The 18,388-nt window shown below is 53.2% G+C and overlaps 2 protein-coding genes across 2 annotated transcripts in view; both read right to left on the reverse strand.

Moving 5' to 3' along the window:
* Nucleotides 1-9,841: 9,841 nt before the first annotated feature.
* NOL9 (nucleolar protein 9) overlaps nucleotides 9,842-18,388 on the reverse strand; it is a 111,991-nt gene continuing 103,444 nt past the window's right edge. The window contains exon 13 of the transcript XR_011234538.1: nucleotides 9,842-9,858. The gene's annotated coding sequence lies outside the window, so the exon portion shown is untranslated. The remainder of the gene's footprint in view (nucleotides 9,859-18,388) is intronic.
* Nucleotides 13,252-14,194, reverse strand: HES2 (hes family bHLH transcription factor 2). The gene is made up of 4 exons (XM_069477284.1): nucleotides 14,150-14,194; nucleotides 13,969-14,064; nucleotides 13,592-13,691; nucleotides 13,252-13,514 (listed from the first exon to the last, which is right to left on the reverse strand). The coding sequence occupies exons 1-4, from the start codon at nucleotides 14,192-14,194 to the stop codon at nucleotides 13,252-13,254; spliced, it is 504 nt and encodes a 167-aa protein (XP_069333385.1).

The following is an 18,388-nucleotide window of genomic DNA, read 5'->3' on the forward strand; positions in this document are numbered from 1 at the left end:
TAAGTATTCTATGAATTACTTAATAAACAGATAACTGAATCACCAATGGCAGATATTTAATTCATTATATTTAATGTACACTCTTTCTTTAGACTAGAAATGTTCACAAACTGTTGTTTGTTTTTTTAAAAAAAAAACCTTTAAATATATTGTTTAAAAAATTTATCCTAATTTTTATGGAAGGATACTTATGAAATTGTAGATAGTAGTAACCTTTGGGTAAAAAGTCATTACTTTTCATTTTACATATTTTTGTACTGTTACCACCTGACCTCTTATCTGTTTTATTATTTTTCTTGCCAATATGGAGTACAGGCTATGAAGCAGCAGGAAGCCCTCTCCACTGATGGTGGGAATATAAGTTGGTACACCTCTTTGGCAAACAGTGGAAACTATTTACTAAAGTTGATCAGCAACTCTACTACTGGGTATATATTCTATACATTGAGCGTGAGTGCCCCCAGATGCTAAAAAGATGGTTCATAACAACACTGTTTGTAATCACCCAACTGGAAATAACCCCAAACGTCCCTCAACAGTAGACTGGATCAGTACTGTAGCATACTCATGAATGAAATACCAAATAGTCATGAAAACCAGTGAACTTCAGTGACACAACAGGGAAGCCTCAGGATATTGAGGAAAGGAGGGAAGCTATAAAAGAATACATACAGTATTGAACTATGCACGTAATGACCTGAAATTCTGTTAGGGAAGTGTAAGTAGGTGGTAAAGCTATAAAGAAAACAAGGAAGTGATTATCACAAAAGATAATGGGTCCCTCTCTGTGGGAGGGACAGGATTGTCACCAGGGTCAAGTTGGGGTGGGGAGTGTGTTAATGTTTCCTCCCTTGACCTGGGTGATTGTGTACACGTTTATAATAACTGTTTTACTGTACATATATGTTTTATGCTTATGTTCATGTTTATGTTCTGTTTCTATCACAATTTTTAAAAATTAATGGGGTACCTGGGAAATGAGGTTAATGGGCCATTTTTTTTGTTTGTATCTTTTGGGAAGCAGCGAGCCTGCCTGGTGGTTAAGGGTGTGGACTCTCCAGTCCAATTCCTGTGTTGGTAGCACAGCTTCACTTCCTGCTTGGGCAGGTCACCTGCCCACTCAGAGCCCTAGTTGCTGCATCGATGATTGTTGTGAAAACTAAACAAATAAGGGATAAGAAGCAATTAAGCATCCCAAAACATTAACTATTGGTTTCCTTAACTCCATTAAACATAAGAAATACTGTTTTTTAAGCTGAAGATTTGTTTCTTGTGTGGCTTGAATTCATACCTCAGAGCTCTAAAACAGAAGAGGCCTGAGAGCAGTCAAGAGACTCTCTGGGACAGAAGAGGAGGGCCCGTGGGGAAAGGGCAGCAGGAGAGCTGCACCAGGCTGTGTGGCCCCGGGTCAGCTCCTAATCCATCTGCGCCTCACTTCCCTCCTTGGAAACACCAGAAAAGCCCTGGTACCTGGCCACAGGGTTGTGGTAAGGAGCCAATGATGGACATCAGAAAGCACTTGGAACCGGGCCTGGCACAGAGGAAGAGCAGTTCACAACTTCGTGAACTCCCTCGAGAAGCCCAGCTGCCCTGAGGTCCTGGGGGCTGTGGGGATGGATTTGACCAGGGGGGATTCAGATGGTCTCGGCTCAGGAAGGAGACTCCAACCAGCTCACACTGGGATTCATGGGGAGAAGAACCCTGCAGCATTCTCCAGGCCTGCCACGCCCTCCTGGGTGTCAGACCCAGGATGCAGCCAGGAGAGAAGGGGACCCAGTCCCTCTGTCCACCCAGCTTGTCTGTTTCTTTTACTGTTTTTTTTTTTTTTTTTTTTTTTTTGAGACAGAGTCTCACTCTGTTGCCCAGGCTAGAGTGAGTGCCGTGGCGTTAGCCTAGCTCACAGCAACCTCAAACTCCTGAGCTCAAGCGATCCTCCTGTCTCAGCCTCCCGAGTAGCTGGGACTACAGGCATGCACCACCATGCCCGGCTAATTTTTTTTCTATATATATTTTTAGCTGTCCATATAATTTCTTTCTATTTTTAGTAGAGATGGGGTCTCGCTCTTGCTCAGGCTGGTCTCGAACTTCTGAGCTCAAACGATCCGCCCACCTCGGCCTCCCAGAGTGCTAGGATTACAGGCGTGAGCCACCGCGCCCGGCCTTTTACTGTTAATAGTATTTAGCCATTGCGTTTATCCTCTTCAGAGATGATGGGCGTTTCCTGACTATGCCTCTTGTCCACTCAAGAGTACCTTGCCAGCAGGAAATGCATGTAAATAGTGAAGAGTGACTCTCTGTTCCCAAATGGATGACAAATGTCCCATGAATGAACAGAAGCAGCTACTTGGAGAACAGCCCTCTGACCTCAAGTATATCCTGCTACTAACTTAACCTTTAAAGTTAAGTGTCCTGTGCTTTTCTGGGCAGAGTGGCTAAAGTCAAATGCCCTGAGCCCAGAATCAGCCACTCCAAAGAAACCTAAAACTAATAAGCAACCCATTTGAAAGCAGGACCCATAATCCAAGAGGGAAAGTCAAGAAAAAATGGGTCATTATGTGGAGAAGAAAAACACCCATGAGTTTAGAATAGACATAGATTCATTTCCCAAAAGAAGCATTTAGAAATCATCTCTTCGACTCTAAGTAGGTCAAACATTAAATCTAGGATTAAAGCCATGCCCAGTGCCTGCAAATTAATGGGGATAGTGAGAGGAGATTGTCAAGTTGCCTTTTTTTTTTTTCTGAGGCAGGGTCTTGCTCTGTCACCCAGGCTGGAGTGCAGTGGTGTCATCACAGCTCACTGCAGCCTCCAACTCCTGGGCTCAAGCGATGCCCTTGCCTCAGCCTCTCAGAGTGCTGGGATCACAGGCGTGAGCCACCGTGCAGGCCCAGAGCGCCTTTTGCCGGCGTTCTCTGCTTGCTGTGCCCCAGCAGGGCACTGGGTCCCTCACCTGTGGTCCTGTGGCTCCACCTAGGGGCTGAGCAAATTCCCAGACACCGGAGCCCTCGCTCCACCCAGGCCCAGCCCACCGGGAGATCTTGCTACAAATCAGAATAAACTTTCCTCTACTTGAATTTTTTAACAGGAACTCTGTGATTATGACAAAAAAACACGCAGAGTCAAAGGTAATTCTATTTTCCCCACACATGTGATAATAAAAGGCTGGGATATAATTATCTGTTTTTCAAAGGCCATGGAGAAAAAAGATGTTGGTTTTGTCCATCAAATAGTTGCTGTTTGAAGAGCCTAAGGGCTCTGATTTGATAGAAATGCTCACCCTTACGGATGAAGAGATGCAAAAAATAAAAAAAGGACAAAAAAGAAATGCTTCCTTTGAGCTGGCAGGAATGTGTGAGTTGTGACAAACACACCGGAGGGGACTATTCCCATCTCCCAGCCCCACCCAGGAAAGTCACCCCGTTCTCTGCCAGGAGTGGCTCCCCAGACAAAGGACTGCTTTCTAACCAGACGCCGCCTGGCCAGGGTGAGCTGGGCGAGACTGCCACGCGTTCATCTCAATGCCCGGGATCACGCAGAGAACAGAACTACCTTTTCTCCTCCGCAGGGCAGTGACTCCGGTTGGATTTGGTATCAGCATAAATATCCCTGTGGGGGTTCCCAGCTGGCCATGAGGGGGCCGACTAGTTTGGTGAACGCATTGTAAGAACGAGGGATCCAGAGCCATGAGCCCACCACCAGGCACCTGCTAGCTGTGTGGCCTCAGGTAAGTTCCTCGACACCTCTGTGCTTCAGTATCCTCATCTACAAAATGAGGATGGTAACAGCATCTACCGCCCAAGGTTTTTTATAAGGATTAAAGGAGTTAACACATCTAAATCATTGACTTCAGTGCCGCTGCTCAGGGAGAGCCCGACACATGGTAGCAACATCATAACTCATCAATGACGGTCACCCTCACGTGCCAGCAAGCATTTAGTGAGCGCCTTCTGTATCCCAGGCTCTGTGCCGGGCGCTAATATCTGACTTATGCTGCTGCACTGTACCGAAACTACCTAGCCAGTTCTAAGTAAGACATACGTGCAGAGAAATACAAAATCATAACTGCACAGCTCAGTTAATTATCACAAAATGAACACACCCGTCCCCCAGATGGAGAAAGACATCCCCAGCACCCCAGAAATCCCCTCTTGCTTCCTCCCAGATGGGGCACCCGTCCTCCCGGAGGGTGATCACCAGGCACATCAGTGCTGTGGCAGCATTTGCTCACGGGTGTGGCCATGCAGCATTCCATCATGTGGGTTTAAGGATTCTTTGCAATTCTCACCCGGAGTTTCACAAAAGTGGTGTCCTCGCTCTTCCTTTATGTTTCTAGACCTTTCTCCCTAAAACCCCCAGCCTTGACTCTCAGGTCCTCAGAATGTGCCCGCCTTCTCCCTCCTTGGGGCGGTCAGGGCAAGCACATGCTGTTGGTAAAATTGCGCTTATAGAGTCGCTGGACCCTGAGGTTGCCACAAACTTTCAATTTGTAAAAAATGCAATATCTGTGATGCTCAACAAAGCAAGGTGCAATAGAGCAAAGTATGCCTCTACTTTTAAAAAACATTCCAGGTTTCTAAAGCTGCTCTAGAGAAGAACTAACCCAGCCAATGGCATTAATTCCCCTGGCTTTACTTTTTATTTTTTATTTTTTTTTACTTTTTATTTTTGGAGACAGGTGCTTACTCTGTCACCGAGGCTGGAATGAAGTGGTCCCATCATAGCTCACCGCAACCTCAAACTCGTGGGCTCAGGTGATCCTCCCGCCTCAGCCTCCTGAGTAGCTGGGTCTAGAGGCATGTGCCACCACACCTGGCTAATTTTTAAATTTTTTGTGAAGATGGGGTCTCACTATGTTGTTCAGGCTGGTCTCAAACTCCTGGCCTCAAGTGATCCTTCTGCCTCGGCTACAATCTTTAAGAAACTATCAGCTGTTAAGTTTCAGTGAAGTATCAAAGAAAAATATCTGCAAATTTCTAAACAAATTATTAAAATATTCCTCCCTTTTCCAACTATATATCTACATGAGGTCAGATTTTCTTCATATATATTTATTTTCCTAATTCCTCATTAAGTTCACGTCTTCATATACTTAACAAAGCGACGTATCACACACAGTGAGGGCAGCAGAAGTCAGAAGCCGGCTGTCTTCTGTGAATCCAGACAGTGAAGAGTCGCAATGCTACGAAACAGTGCCACTCTTCTTTCCAAATGTTTTCTGTAAAATACAGTTACGTTAAAATTGAAAATATGCTATTTATGCTAATATATAATTATTATTTTAATGAATTAATAAATATTTTTAAATTTTCTGTTTTAATTTCTTTTTTTTTTTACTAGCAGGATCAACCAGGTATGTTTTAATTTCTAAAATCAACAGATATAAGTCGCACAGTTGATTAAAAATGTTTTGCAGCAATGATAACAGGTACGGTATACCTAGTGTATTAGTTTCCTGTGGATGCTATAAAAAATCACCACACACTTGATAGCATAAAATAACAGAAATGTATTATTTTTTTCTTCTCTTGTATATTCTGCTTATGTAAAATAACTGAAATTTAATCTATCAGATCTTGATTTCAGTAAAGAGGCCCTGAATCTGAAATCAAGGGCCAGGAGGGCCGTGCTCCGTCCTAAGGCTCTAGCAGAGGATCCTTCCTTGCCTCATCTGTCTTCTGGCAGCCTCGGGCGTTCCTTGGGCGGCAGCTGCAGCCCTCCAGCCTCTGCCCCATCTGTCTCTGCCTCTTACTCTCTCTGTGTCTGTGTCCTCTCCTCTTCTTACAAGGACACCAGTCATTGAATTTAGGGCTCACCCTAATCCAGTATGACCTTATCTTCATTTAGTTATATTTGAAAAGATCCTTTTCCCAAATAAGATCATATTTTGATGTTCAGAACCGATGTGCATGGGGGCACTATTCAACCCACTCTGCCTGGTGCACTAGTCGCAAGGAGCACCTGAACAGAGTGACATGTCAGGAAGTAAAGAAAGATGGGGAAAAATTGGCTGGGCCTGGTGGTGCACGCCTGTAGTCCCAGCTACTAGGAAGGCTCAGGTGAAAGGATTGCTTGAGCCCAGAAGTTCAAGGTTACAGCGAGCTATGATTGTGCCTCTGCACTCTAGCCTGAGCAACAGAGCAAGACTGTGTCAAAGGAAGGAAGGAGGGAGGGCGGGTGGGCGGGAGGGAAGGAAGGAGGGAAGGGGGAATAGAAACTGGATGGAAAGTGACATTTACCTTATTGCTGCAGGACAGCATGTGCCCCTGAGGATCTGTCCCACCCTCTCCTGGCCACTAGGCCAGTAACTAGTGTTAAGGCATTCCATAGCCCAGCTGGGGCACGCTGGGCCTGGTAAGAGAGGACAGGGACCACACCCTAAAGGAGCTGCATGTCCTCCACAGTTGATGGGGAACTGGATTCAGAGGGTGCTAAGCCAAAGAGGGTGGGAAATGCGGTTGGATGAGGGAGAGTGCATTGCTTTGGGAGCACTGTCCCAAGCTGTGGGTTTACCACCCTAGCATGGAGATGGTGTGAGCACGCTCGCGTGGCTAGGCTGCCTCCTAGCGGCACGGACGAGGTGGTGGCTGCAGTAAGTGAGACCTGTGGAAGGGGGTTTCAATGACTCAAGAGGGGACTGGGCTGCAATGGACATACTATATAAGGCTAGAAACCCCCCAGATAACCATGGTCCTTGGGAGGATCTGGAGGGTACACCAGTTACCAAATTGGTAAGGGATGCACAGTGAAAGCACATCAGAATCACTAAGAAGTACAGTAGTGTCCAGCAGCAGAGGATGTCATTCCAGGACCAAGGTCACTGTCATCCCAGCATAATGCACTCCAAAACAGTAGAGGCCCGGTGGCAGCCTCTGACTGTCAGAGTCAGGGGATCAGAGTTACTGTGATGATCAGCAAAGACGGGTTTGGCAGCCAGGGAGGCCTGGCCCACAGGGAGTCATGGAGACAGTCTACGGGCAAATAGATGGGCAGCCAACAAGGGCACTGCAGAGATGTGTACAATTAAAGGAAACAGAAGACAGATCACCAGGAGACTGTGGCAATGGCTCCAGTAAAAACTAATGATCCTGGCTGGGCACAGTGATTCACATCTGTGATCCCAGGGCTGTGGGAGGCCGAAGCAGAAGGATTGCTTGAGGCCAGGAGTTCAAGACCAGCCTGGGCAACATACTGAGTCCTTCATCTCTGCGAAAAATTTAAAAATTAGCCAGGCGTGGTTGCACACATCTGTAGTCCCAGCTACTTGGCAGCTGAGGTAGGAGGATTGCTTAAGCTCAGGAGTTTGAAGGTACAGTGAGCTATCATGACACCACTACACTCAAGCCTAGGCAACAGGGCAAGACCCTGTCTCTAAAAACAACAACAATAATAATAATCCCTTGCCCAGCTTCCATACCTAAGGCAGTTTTCAGATCTAGAACCCACTGACTGAGGGGAGGCTGGGTCCCCAGGAGAAAGACCTTGCAACACGCAGCAAATGTATATGGTAACAATTCCCCTGCCTTCCCCAAAGACGCCTATGGCATTTATTTGGATAACTGTCCCGTGGGGAGGGTGAGATACACAAACATTTCCAGGGCCGTTGGACATAGGATCGGAGCTTACAATGACCCTGAGATCCAGGGGTCATCATGTGTCCCTCTTAGACACATAATTCCTTTTATCACCTGGCCAAGTAATAAAAAGAATCCCAGCCCTGTCCAGCTCACAGTGACTCCACTGGGTGTGTGGACACTGTGGCCATTTCTCTGGTCCCTGAATGTATAATTGGAATATAGAGACTTGATATTTGGCACAGCCCACCCACATTAATTCTTTGGCCTGTAGTGAGAGCTTCATGGTGGGGAAGCTCAAGTGTAAACTCTAAACTGCTCCCTGCCCCCCAGGATAGTAAATCAAAATAATCTAGAATCCTGGAGGATGGCAAAAATTAATGCCACTCTTAAAAGACCTAAAGGATGCATCACATCTTCATTTAATTGGCTAGTCTTGATTCTACGAAAACCAGATAGATCCTAAAGGACTACAGCAAGCTCAATCAAGTAGTAGCCCCATTGCTGATATTGTGTCTTTTTTGTCTGTTTGGTTTTCTGATGGTAAAATAGACACCACATAGACTGGGCGTGGTGGCATGCACCTATGTCCCTGCACTTTGGGAGACTGAGGCAGGAGGATCCCTTGAGCCCAGGAGTTCGAGGCTGCACTGAGCTATGATTGTGTCACTGCACTCCAGTCTGGGTGATGGAGCAAGACTCTGTCTCAAAAAAAAAAAAAAAAAATACCATCTTAACCATTTTTAATCATTAAGCACATTCATGATATTGTGCAACCATCACATCCATCCATCTCCAGAACTCTTTTTCCTTGCAAGACTGAAACTCTGTACCCATTAAACACTAACTCCCATGCCCCCTGCCCCCAGCCCCTGGCACCACCATTCTCAGATGTGATAACTTTGCTAAAGCGGATTAACCTGCCTCAGGTGTGTGGTCTTCGCCATTGACTCAGGCGCAGGGAAGGAGAACCTCTGGAGGTGGCCCTGCAAATCTGAATTTCACAGGCTTCCCAGATGGCTGCAAAGGGACAAGAAACAAAACCAAACATTGCTACAAATGATTACGTGTCTGTGTAAATATATTGATCACAGCCTTAGGTATCAAGGTATCCCTGGAGCAGACCTGGAGCCAACCCTGGGCAGAGGAAGATCCACCCAGAAGCTGCCGAGGCTTGAGCGTGGGCCGTCAGGACCCTGGACGTGGAGTGGAGAGTTCGAAGAGCAGAGGGGACGGCAGGGGTGTCGCCAGGAAGCACTCCATGGCAGCGTGGCTGGTAAGTTGCTTAAGGAGAAACCAAAACTGGCTTGCCCTTTGCGAGACTCATGGAAGGGCAAGCCACCAAAAAAAATAATTTAAAAAAATAAAAATAAATTTAAAAAAGAGGAACCAAAAGGATGGGACATGAACCTCTCAGCACCACTAGTTTGACATGACTTAATTTTTCATTCTAAATAAATATTCATCTTCATACTTTGAAGTCTCTATTAATTTTAGTTTTCCTACAGAAGGCCTCAAAATTTAGTCCCCACAGAACCTGGATCTGCCTCTGATTGTCAAGGTCAGTAATGGTTCTCTCCTCTTCAAGATCACCTTGTTCTGTGCTCCCTGAGTTTATTAAAAGTCCTAATTTACCAAACACCAAGGTGGGTGGCTCCCGGGCCCACCCTCCATGACCGAGCACATGCTCAGCTTGGAATCTCCTTCCTTCACGCCCCCGCCCCCAGGTCAGGGAACCCCGCATTCACGAGCCGGATCCTGTGACCAGCCATCCGGCCCCTGCTCCCTGCTGCCCCCTAGTGGACCTCACGTGGCAAGACGCCACGTGCATGGGGCGTGTCCTCTGGTCTCATTCTCACGCTCCTGAAACCATTATTCAAGTTTTATTAGAGCTGCTTAAAGCGCCGGGGGGCTTTGCCAGGGCCTCTGAAAACCCTGAGTGAAACTAGTTACTCACTGAGAACCCTCAGTGGGCGGCTGCCTTCTCCCCAGCAGCACACGCCCGGGCAGCTCTCCGAAGGGCGGCCACAGCCACACACACACACTCAGCCCCCACAGACACAACCACATTCAAAGGGGACTCAGACAAGACGGAAAGCCAGGGGAGGCTGAGCACAGTGGCTCACGCCTGTAATCCCAGCACTCTGGAAGCCTGAGGTGAGAGGATGGCTTGAGGCCAGGAGTTTGAGACCAGCCTGAACAACATAGTGAGACCCCATCTCCACAAAAAATTTAAAAATTAGCCAGGTGTGGTGGCACATGCCTGTAGTCCCAGCTACACAGGAGGCTGAGGCGGGAGGATCACCTGAGCCCACGAGTTTGAGGTTGCAGTGAGCTATGATGGCACCACTTCACTCCAGCCTGGGTGACAGAGTGAGACTCTGTCTCAAAAAAAAAATTAAAAAAGCAAAGCCAGGGGAATTAATGCCATTGGCTGAGCTAGTTCTTCTTCTCTAGAACAGCTTTGGAAACCTGGAATGTTTTTTAAAAGTAGAGGCATACTTTATTGCACCTTGCTTTATTGTGTATCACAGATGTCGTATTTTTTACAAACTGAAGGTTTGTGGCAACTCCAGGGTTGAGCAACTCTATAGGCACAATGCTGCCAACAGTATGTGCTCACTTTGTGTCTCTGTCACAGTTTGGTAATTCTGCACTATTTCAACCTTTTTCATTATTCTTGCATCTGTCACAGGGATGGTTCTTCCAGACATCCCCTGCAGGCTCTGTTCACTTGGCGCCTGCCCCAGGTGACGTGGTGGGGACTCTCCCGCAGGAGTCTGGGATGGCAGGTGGGGCAGAGCAGTTTGCAAATGTTTATGAGAGGAGTCCTCCTTGGCAACCCACTCTTTGTCTTCACTCTTACGGAAACAAGATTTGACCTCTCCTAATTACCTGGTGCCAGAGGAACAGGTAGGGGCCTGTCCCCAGGCTGAGTGGCCTCAAAGATGGGTTCCCAGACAGCTTAGTGCTCCAGTTGTCCTTGAGCCATTGAATCATTCACCCACTTTTTTTTTTTTTTTTTTTTGAGATAGAATCTCCCTCTGTCACCCCGGCTAAAGTGCCGTGATGTCATCATAATGCAACCTCAAACGCCTGGGCTCAAGCAATCCTCCTGCTTCAGCTTCCCAGAGTGCTAGGATTACAGGTATGAGCCACGGCGCCCGGCCTCACCCATCAGTTTTATAGGAGAGAGACCTGGGGGCCTTTTCTCCAGCTAACCAGACAGGCAGTTAGATTCAGTCATGGAACCATCTCAGAACAGGCATCCCAGGAACTGGCCACTGGGCAAGGCGCGGGACTTGTTAAGGGTATAAAATGTCCCTGTGATTGAAGCAGCCTCCCTCCCACACAGACAAAGCCTACTGCCCTGCGTTCACCTTTGACCACCAGACAGGACTCTGGGGACATGTGAGGAGCTGCCAGGAGGAGGTGCCTGCAGGTGGCTTGTGGAGGAGGATGTTTTTGGTGTCCCTATTTCACAAGCCCAGCTTGGAGCACCAGCGGAGAACTAGGCAGCTCTTGCATATCCCTGCCTAGAAACTCTGGCTTCTTGCCTCAAGCCCAGAACCTCACCCACCTGGGCACATCCTGGCTCCCTGCCAGGGCCAGCTGGCCTTCCGATTCAGGCTCCCCAGAGCGCCTGATCCTGTGAGTCACTGGCCTAGCCACAGCCTCCCCCCACCCCCACCGCCACCACCACTTGCATTGTAGCTTGACGGGAGCCAGGTCATCGCAAGTCACAGAACTGGGGACCGAGACGCACCTCAGAAGCACGGAGTGGCAGGCATGGCTAAAAGGAGGTGAGGGTCCCCGGTTGTTGGTTCTCACAGTGTTTACACCTATACTGAGAGTTCTTATGTATGGGGTCAAGGAGCGTGTCCTGTGCGTGCCCGATGTGGAGCCCCAGATCCAAGGAGGAACCTGGAAGTCACAGGTGGGCTTGGGCTGTGGGTTTCCTACACTCCACTCTCTACTTAACCCCGGCAGCTCAGGAAGGCAGTGCCAGCAGGCACTTGCTCCCACGAATAGGCAAAAGTAAGAGGAAACTGTCCTTCCTCCACTCCACACCCTCCCCAACATTTGTCTTTGAGGAGTAAATACCTAAAAGTGATCCCAGGGGCTTTGGGGTGGGAGTTAAGGCAAAAGCCAGACTGTCCAAGGTGTAGTACTGTGTGGAGGAATCACACCCCCCTGCCCATTAGTCCCCCATGTTCACTGAGCACCCACTGTGCACCCAGTGCCTTGGGGACATAGAGGCACACCAGCCCCCGCCCTGCCCTCCAGGAGCTTACAGTCTAGCCAGCTGGGCCCTAAGAGGTGGGAAGACAGCACAGCCTTGCTGGGGGCCTCACCCTGTTGTCTTAACATTGAATTTTCAATCATGCCCAGAGCTTCCCCCATATCCTGCCACCTAACCAGGGCCAAGGTCATCATAGGCACAGTCTGATTTAGTGATCATTCCCTCCCACAATCATTTCTGTCTTCTTGCCCCTAGAGCCCTGGTCCCTAGCACAGGTTGGTCTGGGAACTGGGGGGAGAATTCCCATCCTTTCGGCAAATGCACAGGAAACCTCTGTGAAATGATGGGAGTGTGCCTGGGCCACAGGTGCTCCTGCCTTCTCTTGGTCACCCACTACTGGGATCGGCAGGCCCCTCCTCGGGTCCTCGCAGGCCCTCCGGGCTTCCGAGGAGAAGAAAGAAAAGCCTTAAGAACAAGTTGCTTCCGGTTACCAGTCCCGAGCAGTAGCAGGGAGTAGTTTGCAAGAGAAAATGAGGAAAGGTGTTTCCTGTTCCTTAACCTGCTGCCAGTCCTTGAATCCCTGCTGTTCCATGGGATGGCGCCTGCTCACTCCACATTGGCACTGTCTCTGTGCTGGGGTCAGACACTCCAAAGCCACAAGCATCCTTGAGGCCACAGGGCAGCCTCATTCTTGCTCCACCCCTTCCTCACACTGCAAGACCACCTGGCCTGTGTTAAGTTAATGCTTAGAGAAAGAAACCCCTTCCCAGAACCACCTAACGAAGCCCTCACACCCAGCAGCGCAGATCCCAGGACGTACGCTGCCCCTATAATTGGAGGCCTTGGGCAGGAGAGCCTGCACAAGTGGTGGTGTTGGCTCCCAAGCCCACATGTCCCTTTGCCCTGCTCCAGTGCTCTGCAGAGCCTTGGAAGTGAACAAAGCCCCTCTGGCCGTTGTTGCTGTGTGCCCAGAGGTTCCCACGCCAAGCTGGACAGGAGTTAGGCCCAAGCAGGGCCGGGAAGGCAGTGGCCAGTTGGAGCAGATGGCTGCACCTGGCCCAGGTGAGCTTCTGGTTCAGGCCTTGGTCTGGTGCCAGCGCTGGGGCAGGTGTGTCAGTGCCCAGGCAGCTATGTTTGGCCCAGTTCCATAACCATCTCCACCAGCATGGAGGGGCTGCTTCTCATCCTGCACGCCCCTTCTCCTCTGGCCAGACATCCCCAAGTTGAGGGTGAGGCAGGGCCACTTCCCTTATTTCCTGGAGCTGAGCCCCTGAAGCAGTCAGTCTGCCACCCTGGTCACAAACATCCGGGATCCGGCCAGGCTGTGTGTCCTGGGCTGGTGCCTCGTGGTGGGAATGCAGCCACCACCAAGAGCGTCAGCCTGCCCAGCGCTCCAGGTCCCTCGCAGTCAGCAGGGTAGGTGGACCGGCCAGGGGGCTACCACGGGCGCCAGAGGCCCGGGCCGCAGAGAGGCGCGGGCGGTGAGGGCGCGGGTGGGGGCGAGGGCGGCCGGGCGGGCGAAGGTGGGTCCCCAGAGTCCCCTGCGCGCCCGCAGTCGGGGGTGGCGCCCGCCGCTCTCCGTCGCAGGTGCTCCAGCAGGCGCACACTCACGGCGGGCTCCAGGACGCGGAAGGCGGGCAGCACGCAGGCCAGGCTCGCCACGCAGGCGCTGTAGCCGTCGCGGTAGCTGTCGGAGGGCGCTGCGGGCGGAGAGCGGCGTGAGGCGTGGGGTGGGGTGGGGGGCGCAGGCGGGGCGGGGGGGGGCGGGCTCACTTACTCGGTGCTGCCGCGGGGCAGGAAGACGCAGGGAGCTCCTGCAGGAAGCGCACAGTCATTTCCAGGATGTCGGCCTTCTCCAGCTTCGAGTAGCGGGAATTCTGCGCCCGGCCACGAGGGACAGGGACGGAGGCCAACAAACAAGACAGGTCTCTGGCAGGCTGCCCTGAGCACCGCGCTCTGGCCGGGAGCTGCGTGCCGGGCGCGCCGTGGCCTGCGGGGAGGCGGCTCCTCCACGCCCGCCCCGGGCCCCGCTCCCGCCAGAGCGCGCCCCCGCGGCTTTCTCAGCGCACTGCCCGGGCACCCCCGCCCCGCGCCCCCGTACCCTCCACACCCCGCCTGGGGCGCCGAGCTGGGACCCAGCGCCCAGGCACTCACCTCCCTGCCCAGCAGCGGCAGGATGAGCCCCTTGAGCTGGCTGAGGCTCTGGTTGATGCGCGCACGTCGGCGCTTCTCCAGAAGCGGCTTCAGGGTCTGCGGGACGCCGGGTGCACGGACAGTGTTAGGCCGTGTGGGCCCCTCCTACCCCGCCCGCCCCATCCCCAAGTCTCAGCCCTACCTTGCGCAGCTCCGCAGCGTCCCCCGCCCGGCGAGGCAGCCCCATGCTCGGTGGGAAAGCGGCGGCACCTGCGGTCCCGCGCGGCGGGCGTCCGAAGCCCGGAGGAAGGTCGCTGGGCCGCCGAAGCTGGTGTCAGACGAGTGCGCGCGGCGCCCGAAGCCCGGCTTTAAGCGAGCAGCGTCGCCCGCCCCGCCCCGCGGAGTCCGGCGGCCCGCTGGTCCCACCTCCCGCCTTTGTTCCTGCGCAGGGTGTAGCCCAGAGGGGCGATGGCGGCGCCCCGGGGACTCCCGCTCTAGGCCTTCGCGTCCCATCTGCGGCGGGGTGGCTGGCCCTGGGCGCTCCCAGAGCACCCGCGAGGGTGTCGGCGCCGTCGGGGACCATCGCTACCTGACCCCTAGGGCAGGAGGAGCGGGTGGGGCCGGGCCTTGGCTGACACAGGCTGCGATCCCTCCCCTCCAACGCCCCCCTCATTCAGTCCCCACGTTCTGGCTCAGCGCCTCCTGGAAGCGCCGTCCTGGGCCCAGGCAGGGGACCCAGCAGTGGCAGGACTGCCAAGGCCTGTGCCTCTGGGAGCTCCCACGAGGCTTAGTAGAGGGAGGGACTCGCACCACCGGTTTCTCTGTCACCTGATGGGCTGAGCTGGAGTGGGAAACCGAGGCCAAGAGAGAGGTCGCGACCTGCTCCACCCCTCACTGCTCGGGAAGTGGCCGAGCCCTGGCTGTAAGGACTTTGTAGAACACCGCAGCGGTTCAAGTTAGGGATCACCTGGTTACCCCACTCTCGGTTTTGGATGGGGAAAAAGAGCCCCAGAGAAGCTGCGGCAACCCAAGAGCCTTCGGAGCTCATTTTCATTTGAGCCGGCTCCGGGCTCTGGGTCAGATCACGTGGCAGGCTGGCGGGCGGTCCTGGGTGCGAGCTCCCCAGCGGCCCCCTGGGGCCGCCTCCGCGCCGCGTGGCCGTTGCTGCGGCAAACTGGCTGGCGTCCCCCGCCCATCTGCTCCGGGCTCCCCTCCCCCGACCGGCTGGCGGGGCAACGGCCACCCCGCAGACCACACCGTGAACTGCCGGGCAGACCGGGCAGACCGTCGGGACCCACAGAGCCAGGCCACGACGAGGACCGGTGCGGCGGAGCCAAAGCGGGCTCTTCCAGGTGCTGGATGGACACCCCCACCCCCACCACCTGACGCCCAAACCCCACCCCCGAGCCTCCCTGTCCCCACCAGCTCCAAGTCACCCTCCTGCAGAGCTCCCCCAGGAGAGCCAGGGAAGACCAGCGTACCTACCAGTAAGGGAGATGGAAGCTGCCTGGGCTAGGAGAGCTCGGGCCATGCATACCTGACCATGGCGTTCAAAAGACTACGGGTCTCCTTATACGGAGCACTCGTTGTGTGCCAAGCTCCAGGCCAAGTGCTTTATGGCCATCACCTCCATTAATGCTCCTAATAAATGAAAATAAATCACTCAACATATTTGGCCCAGCAGAGCTTGGGGGTACCGGAGCCCAGGCCCCCCCTCCCGTGATTGAGTCCAGCATGCCTATGGACCAGCCCCCTCCAAGTTAATTAATCGTACTTAAGAGCTCAAAAAAAGGACTTTGTGGATCCTCCTCCAACCCACTCAGGCCACATAGACTGGCTCACTCAGTTCTGTGCCCACAAGCCCACCCTGCACCATCTGCATCCTTGGGGAGAGACTCTGATACTGGCTCCTGCAGGGAAGGGGCTGGAGGGGGAGGTTCCTCCTAGAACCTCCCCCTCCAGACCTGTAGACCACCACTGGAAGACTGAATGGCAGAGAAGCAAAATCCCTTTTCCATGCCACTTACCCTCAATTTTAGAAGTCTCTTTCTCCACTTTCCCATTGCTGTAAAGGACTTTAACCAAGTAACCCACAGTTCCCCTCAACTGAAGATTCCAGGGTTTTGCTGGTTACTTGGAAGAAGAAATTGTCAAGAATCAGGGAAACTTAGGTAAGACAGCTGGGTGGGTGAGTGTTGGGTGTACGCTTTGGGGTAGCTGGAGCCACCAAGGGTACAGTGGGGACACACTCCACCCCTGGTCCCAGCCTAGGGAAGTGTATTGGCCCTTGGGTGGGGCAGAAGCATCGGGTGGGCTGGGGTGCCCCCAGCAGAGGGGTGAAAGGAGGCCTCCTGGGGAGGGACCCCCTAAGCTGACATTTGGAAGGTGGGAGATGGAAGGGGGGCTCTGGGCAGAGGGAACATCAAGGGCAGAGGGGAAAACAGCACAGGAGGGCCAGAGAGTGAACTTTGCCACCTCCCATTTTTGTCACCTCAAGATAATTTAAAAAACAAATAAACAGGCCAGGCGTGGTGGCTCATGCCTGTAATCCTAGCACTCTGGGAGGCCGAGGTGGGCGGATCGTTTGAGCTCAGGAGTTCGAGACCAGCCTGAGCAAGAGCGAGACCCCATCTCTACTAAAAATAGAAAGAAATTATATGGACAGCTAAAAATATATATAGAAAAAATTAGCCGGGCATGGTGGCGCATGCCTGTAGTCCCAGCTACTCGGGAGGCTGAGACAGGAGGATCACTTGAGCTCAGGAGTTTGAGGTTGCTGTGAGCTAGGCTGACGCCACGGCACTCACTCTAGCCTGGGCAACAGAGTGAGACTCTGTCTCAAAAAAAAACAACAACAACAACAACAAAAAAAAAACAAATAAACAAAAACTCCTATGCCTCAGTTTCCCCAGCTGTAAAATGAGGATAACAGTTATACCTCTCTCATAGCATCCTTGTGGGGATTAAATACCCAGGTGAAGCTTGGCACGTGCCTGCTAAGTGGTAGGTTCCATAAACGTGTTGCTGCTGGCCTGGGCTCTCCAGGGCTGCTAGGAAGGACCCAGTGGGCCTGGTGGATGTGGGAGAGCCCACAGAGGACACAGAGGCCTGGGAGGAATGCCTGGCTTGAAGCTTGAGTTTGAGTCATGTTCTGAAAGGATTCGGAGAGGTTGGTCAGCAGAGTGGGTGTTCAACCTGGCTTTCATGGAGATGTCCCTGGTGGCAATGGCAGGGGCTCAGGGACACCTGCTTTGCCCACTGGGAGAGCAGCTGTGCATCACCTGGCCCTAGCCCCCAAAATGACACACCCATGTGATAGACGAGGGTGCTCAGGGCCAAGGGAGCCTCCTTGGGGATGGGGGACATGAACTGTGGGGAATTTTTAGTAATGGAGGAGGTACAGGGAAAGGGAATCCAAGACAATCTATTTTAGCTCCTCCTCCAGGCAGTACCCTTGCCACTTGCCGGCCTCAGGGTGCACCCGCCTCTGGGTAGGCTGGCAGAGGGCAGCTCCAGCGAGCAGCAAGCCTTGCTCTGGCCACGGAGAGGCTGCCAGGAAGAGACTCCTCCCTTCCCTTATCGCAAACCGCTAAGCAGGGGGTCCCAGATCCCAGCGGCCACAGGTCACGCAGATCTGGCTGGCTTGGAGGTCGTTGGAAACCCACCTGGCCACGCAGGACACGGCGGCTCGGGTTACCCGGCACCTGCGAGCGCGGGAGGCCACCGCCAGGCAGGGCGCCACCAGGTGGCAGCCCTGGGAACGGCATCCGAGGCCGCCCCGGAGCCCAGCGCCGGGGCTCCGGGTTCCTGTAACGGGCTTCATTCTACAGCGCTTCCCGCGCCGGCTGTGCAGGGCCCGGGCAGGGGCCGGAATGAAACATTCAGCGCGGGGCGGGCCCGGGCTCTCACGGGGCTCCAGCGGGGTGGGGGCGTGGGTAAGGAAGGACACAGGCTGTTTCAAGGTCTCTCTTTATGCTGATGCGCTCGCGCAGCTACGCAGCCCCCAGCTCTGGCAGTTCTTCTCACGTCCGGCCGGCCTCGCCCCCTCCTCCTCCCCCGACTGGTTTTGGCTGAGCCCGCAGGGTAGTTTGGCCACGTGTGCTTGCCCCCAGCGCGCCCTGAGGCGCTTTCCTGGGGCCTTGCCCGGGTCGTGACGGCCTCTCTCTGGGTGGTGGCGCTGGGCGTCTCCCCACAGGCCCCCTCCTCGCACCCCTGCTCTCTCTCCTACCGGCTTGGCAGCCTCAGGCCCTCAAGCCGGTGGTCGACTCCCTCCACGCCGACAGCGGCGCTGGCCCGTCGGACTCCCTGGTCCCCAGACCCAGAGTTCTGAGCGCGCCAGGCATTCCTGTCCTCTCCTCCTTCCCGCCTTCCCTCCGATGCTCCCCGAGGCTCAGAGGGCAGTTCTGGAGTCTGCAGGGACCGTGCGGGGCTGAGGGCCTCG

The sequence above is a fragment of the Eulemur rufifrons genome, chromosome 8 (genome assembly GCF_041146395.1).
Source record: "Eulemur rufifrons isolate Redbay chromosome 8, OSU_ERuf_1, whole genome shotgun sequence".
Lineage (NCBI taxonomy): Eukaryota > Metazoa > Chordata > Mammalia > Primates > Lemuridae > Eulemur > Eulemur rufifrons.

Bases quoted from the DNA above. Each gene is read 5' to 3' on its own strand.
- HES2 (XM_069477284.1), bottom strand. From the start codon at position 14,194: ATGGGGCTGCCTCGCCGGGCGGGGGACGCTGCGGAGCTGCGCAAG. The intron at 14,065-14,149 runs GTAGGGCTGAGA...GGCGTCCCGCAG, and splicing joins ACGCTGCGGAGCTGCGCAAG to ACCCTGAAGCCGCTTCTGGA. The intron at 13,515-13,591 runs GTAAGTGAGCCC...CTCCGCCCGCAG, and splicing joins CTGCCCCGCGGCAGCACCGA to CGCCCTCCGACAGCTACCGC.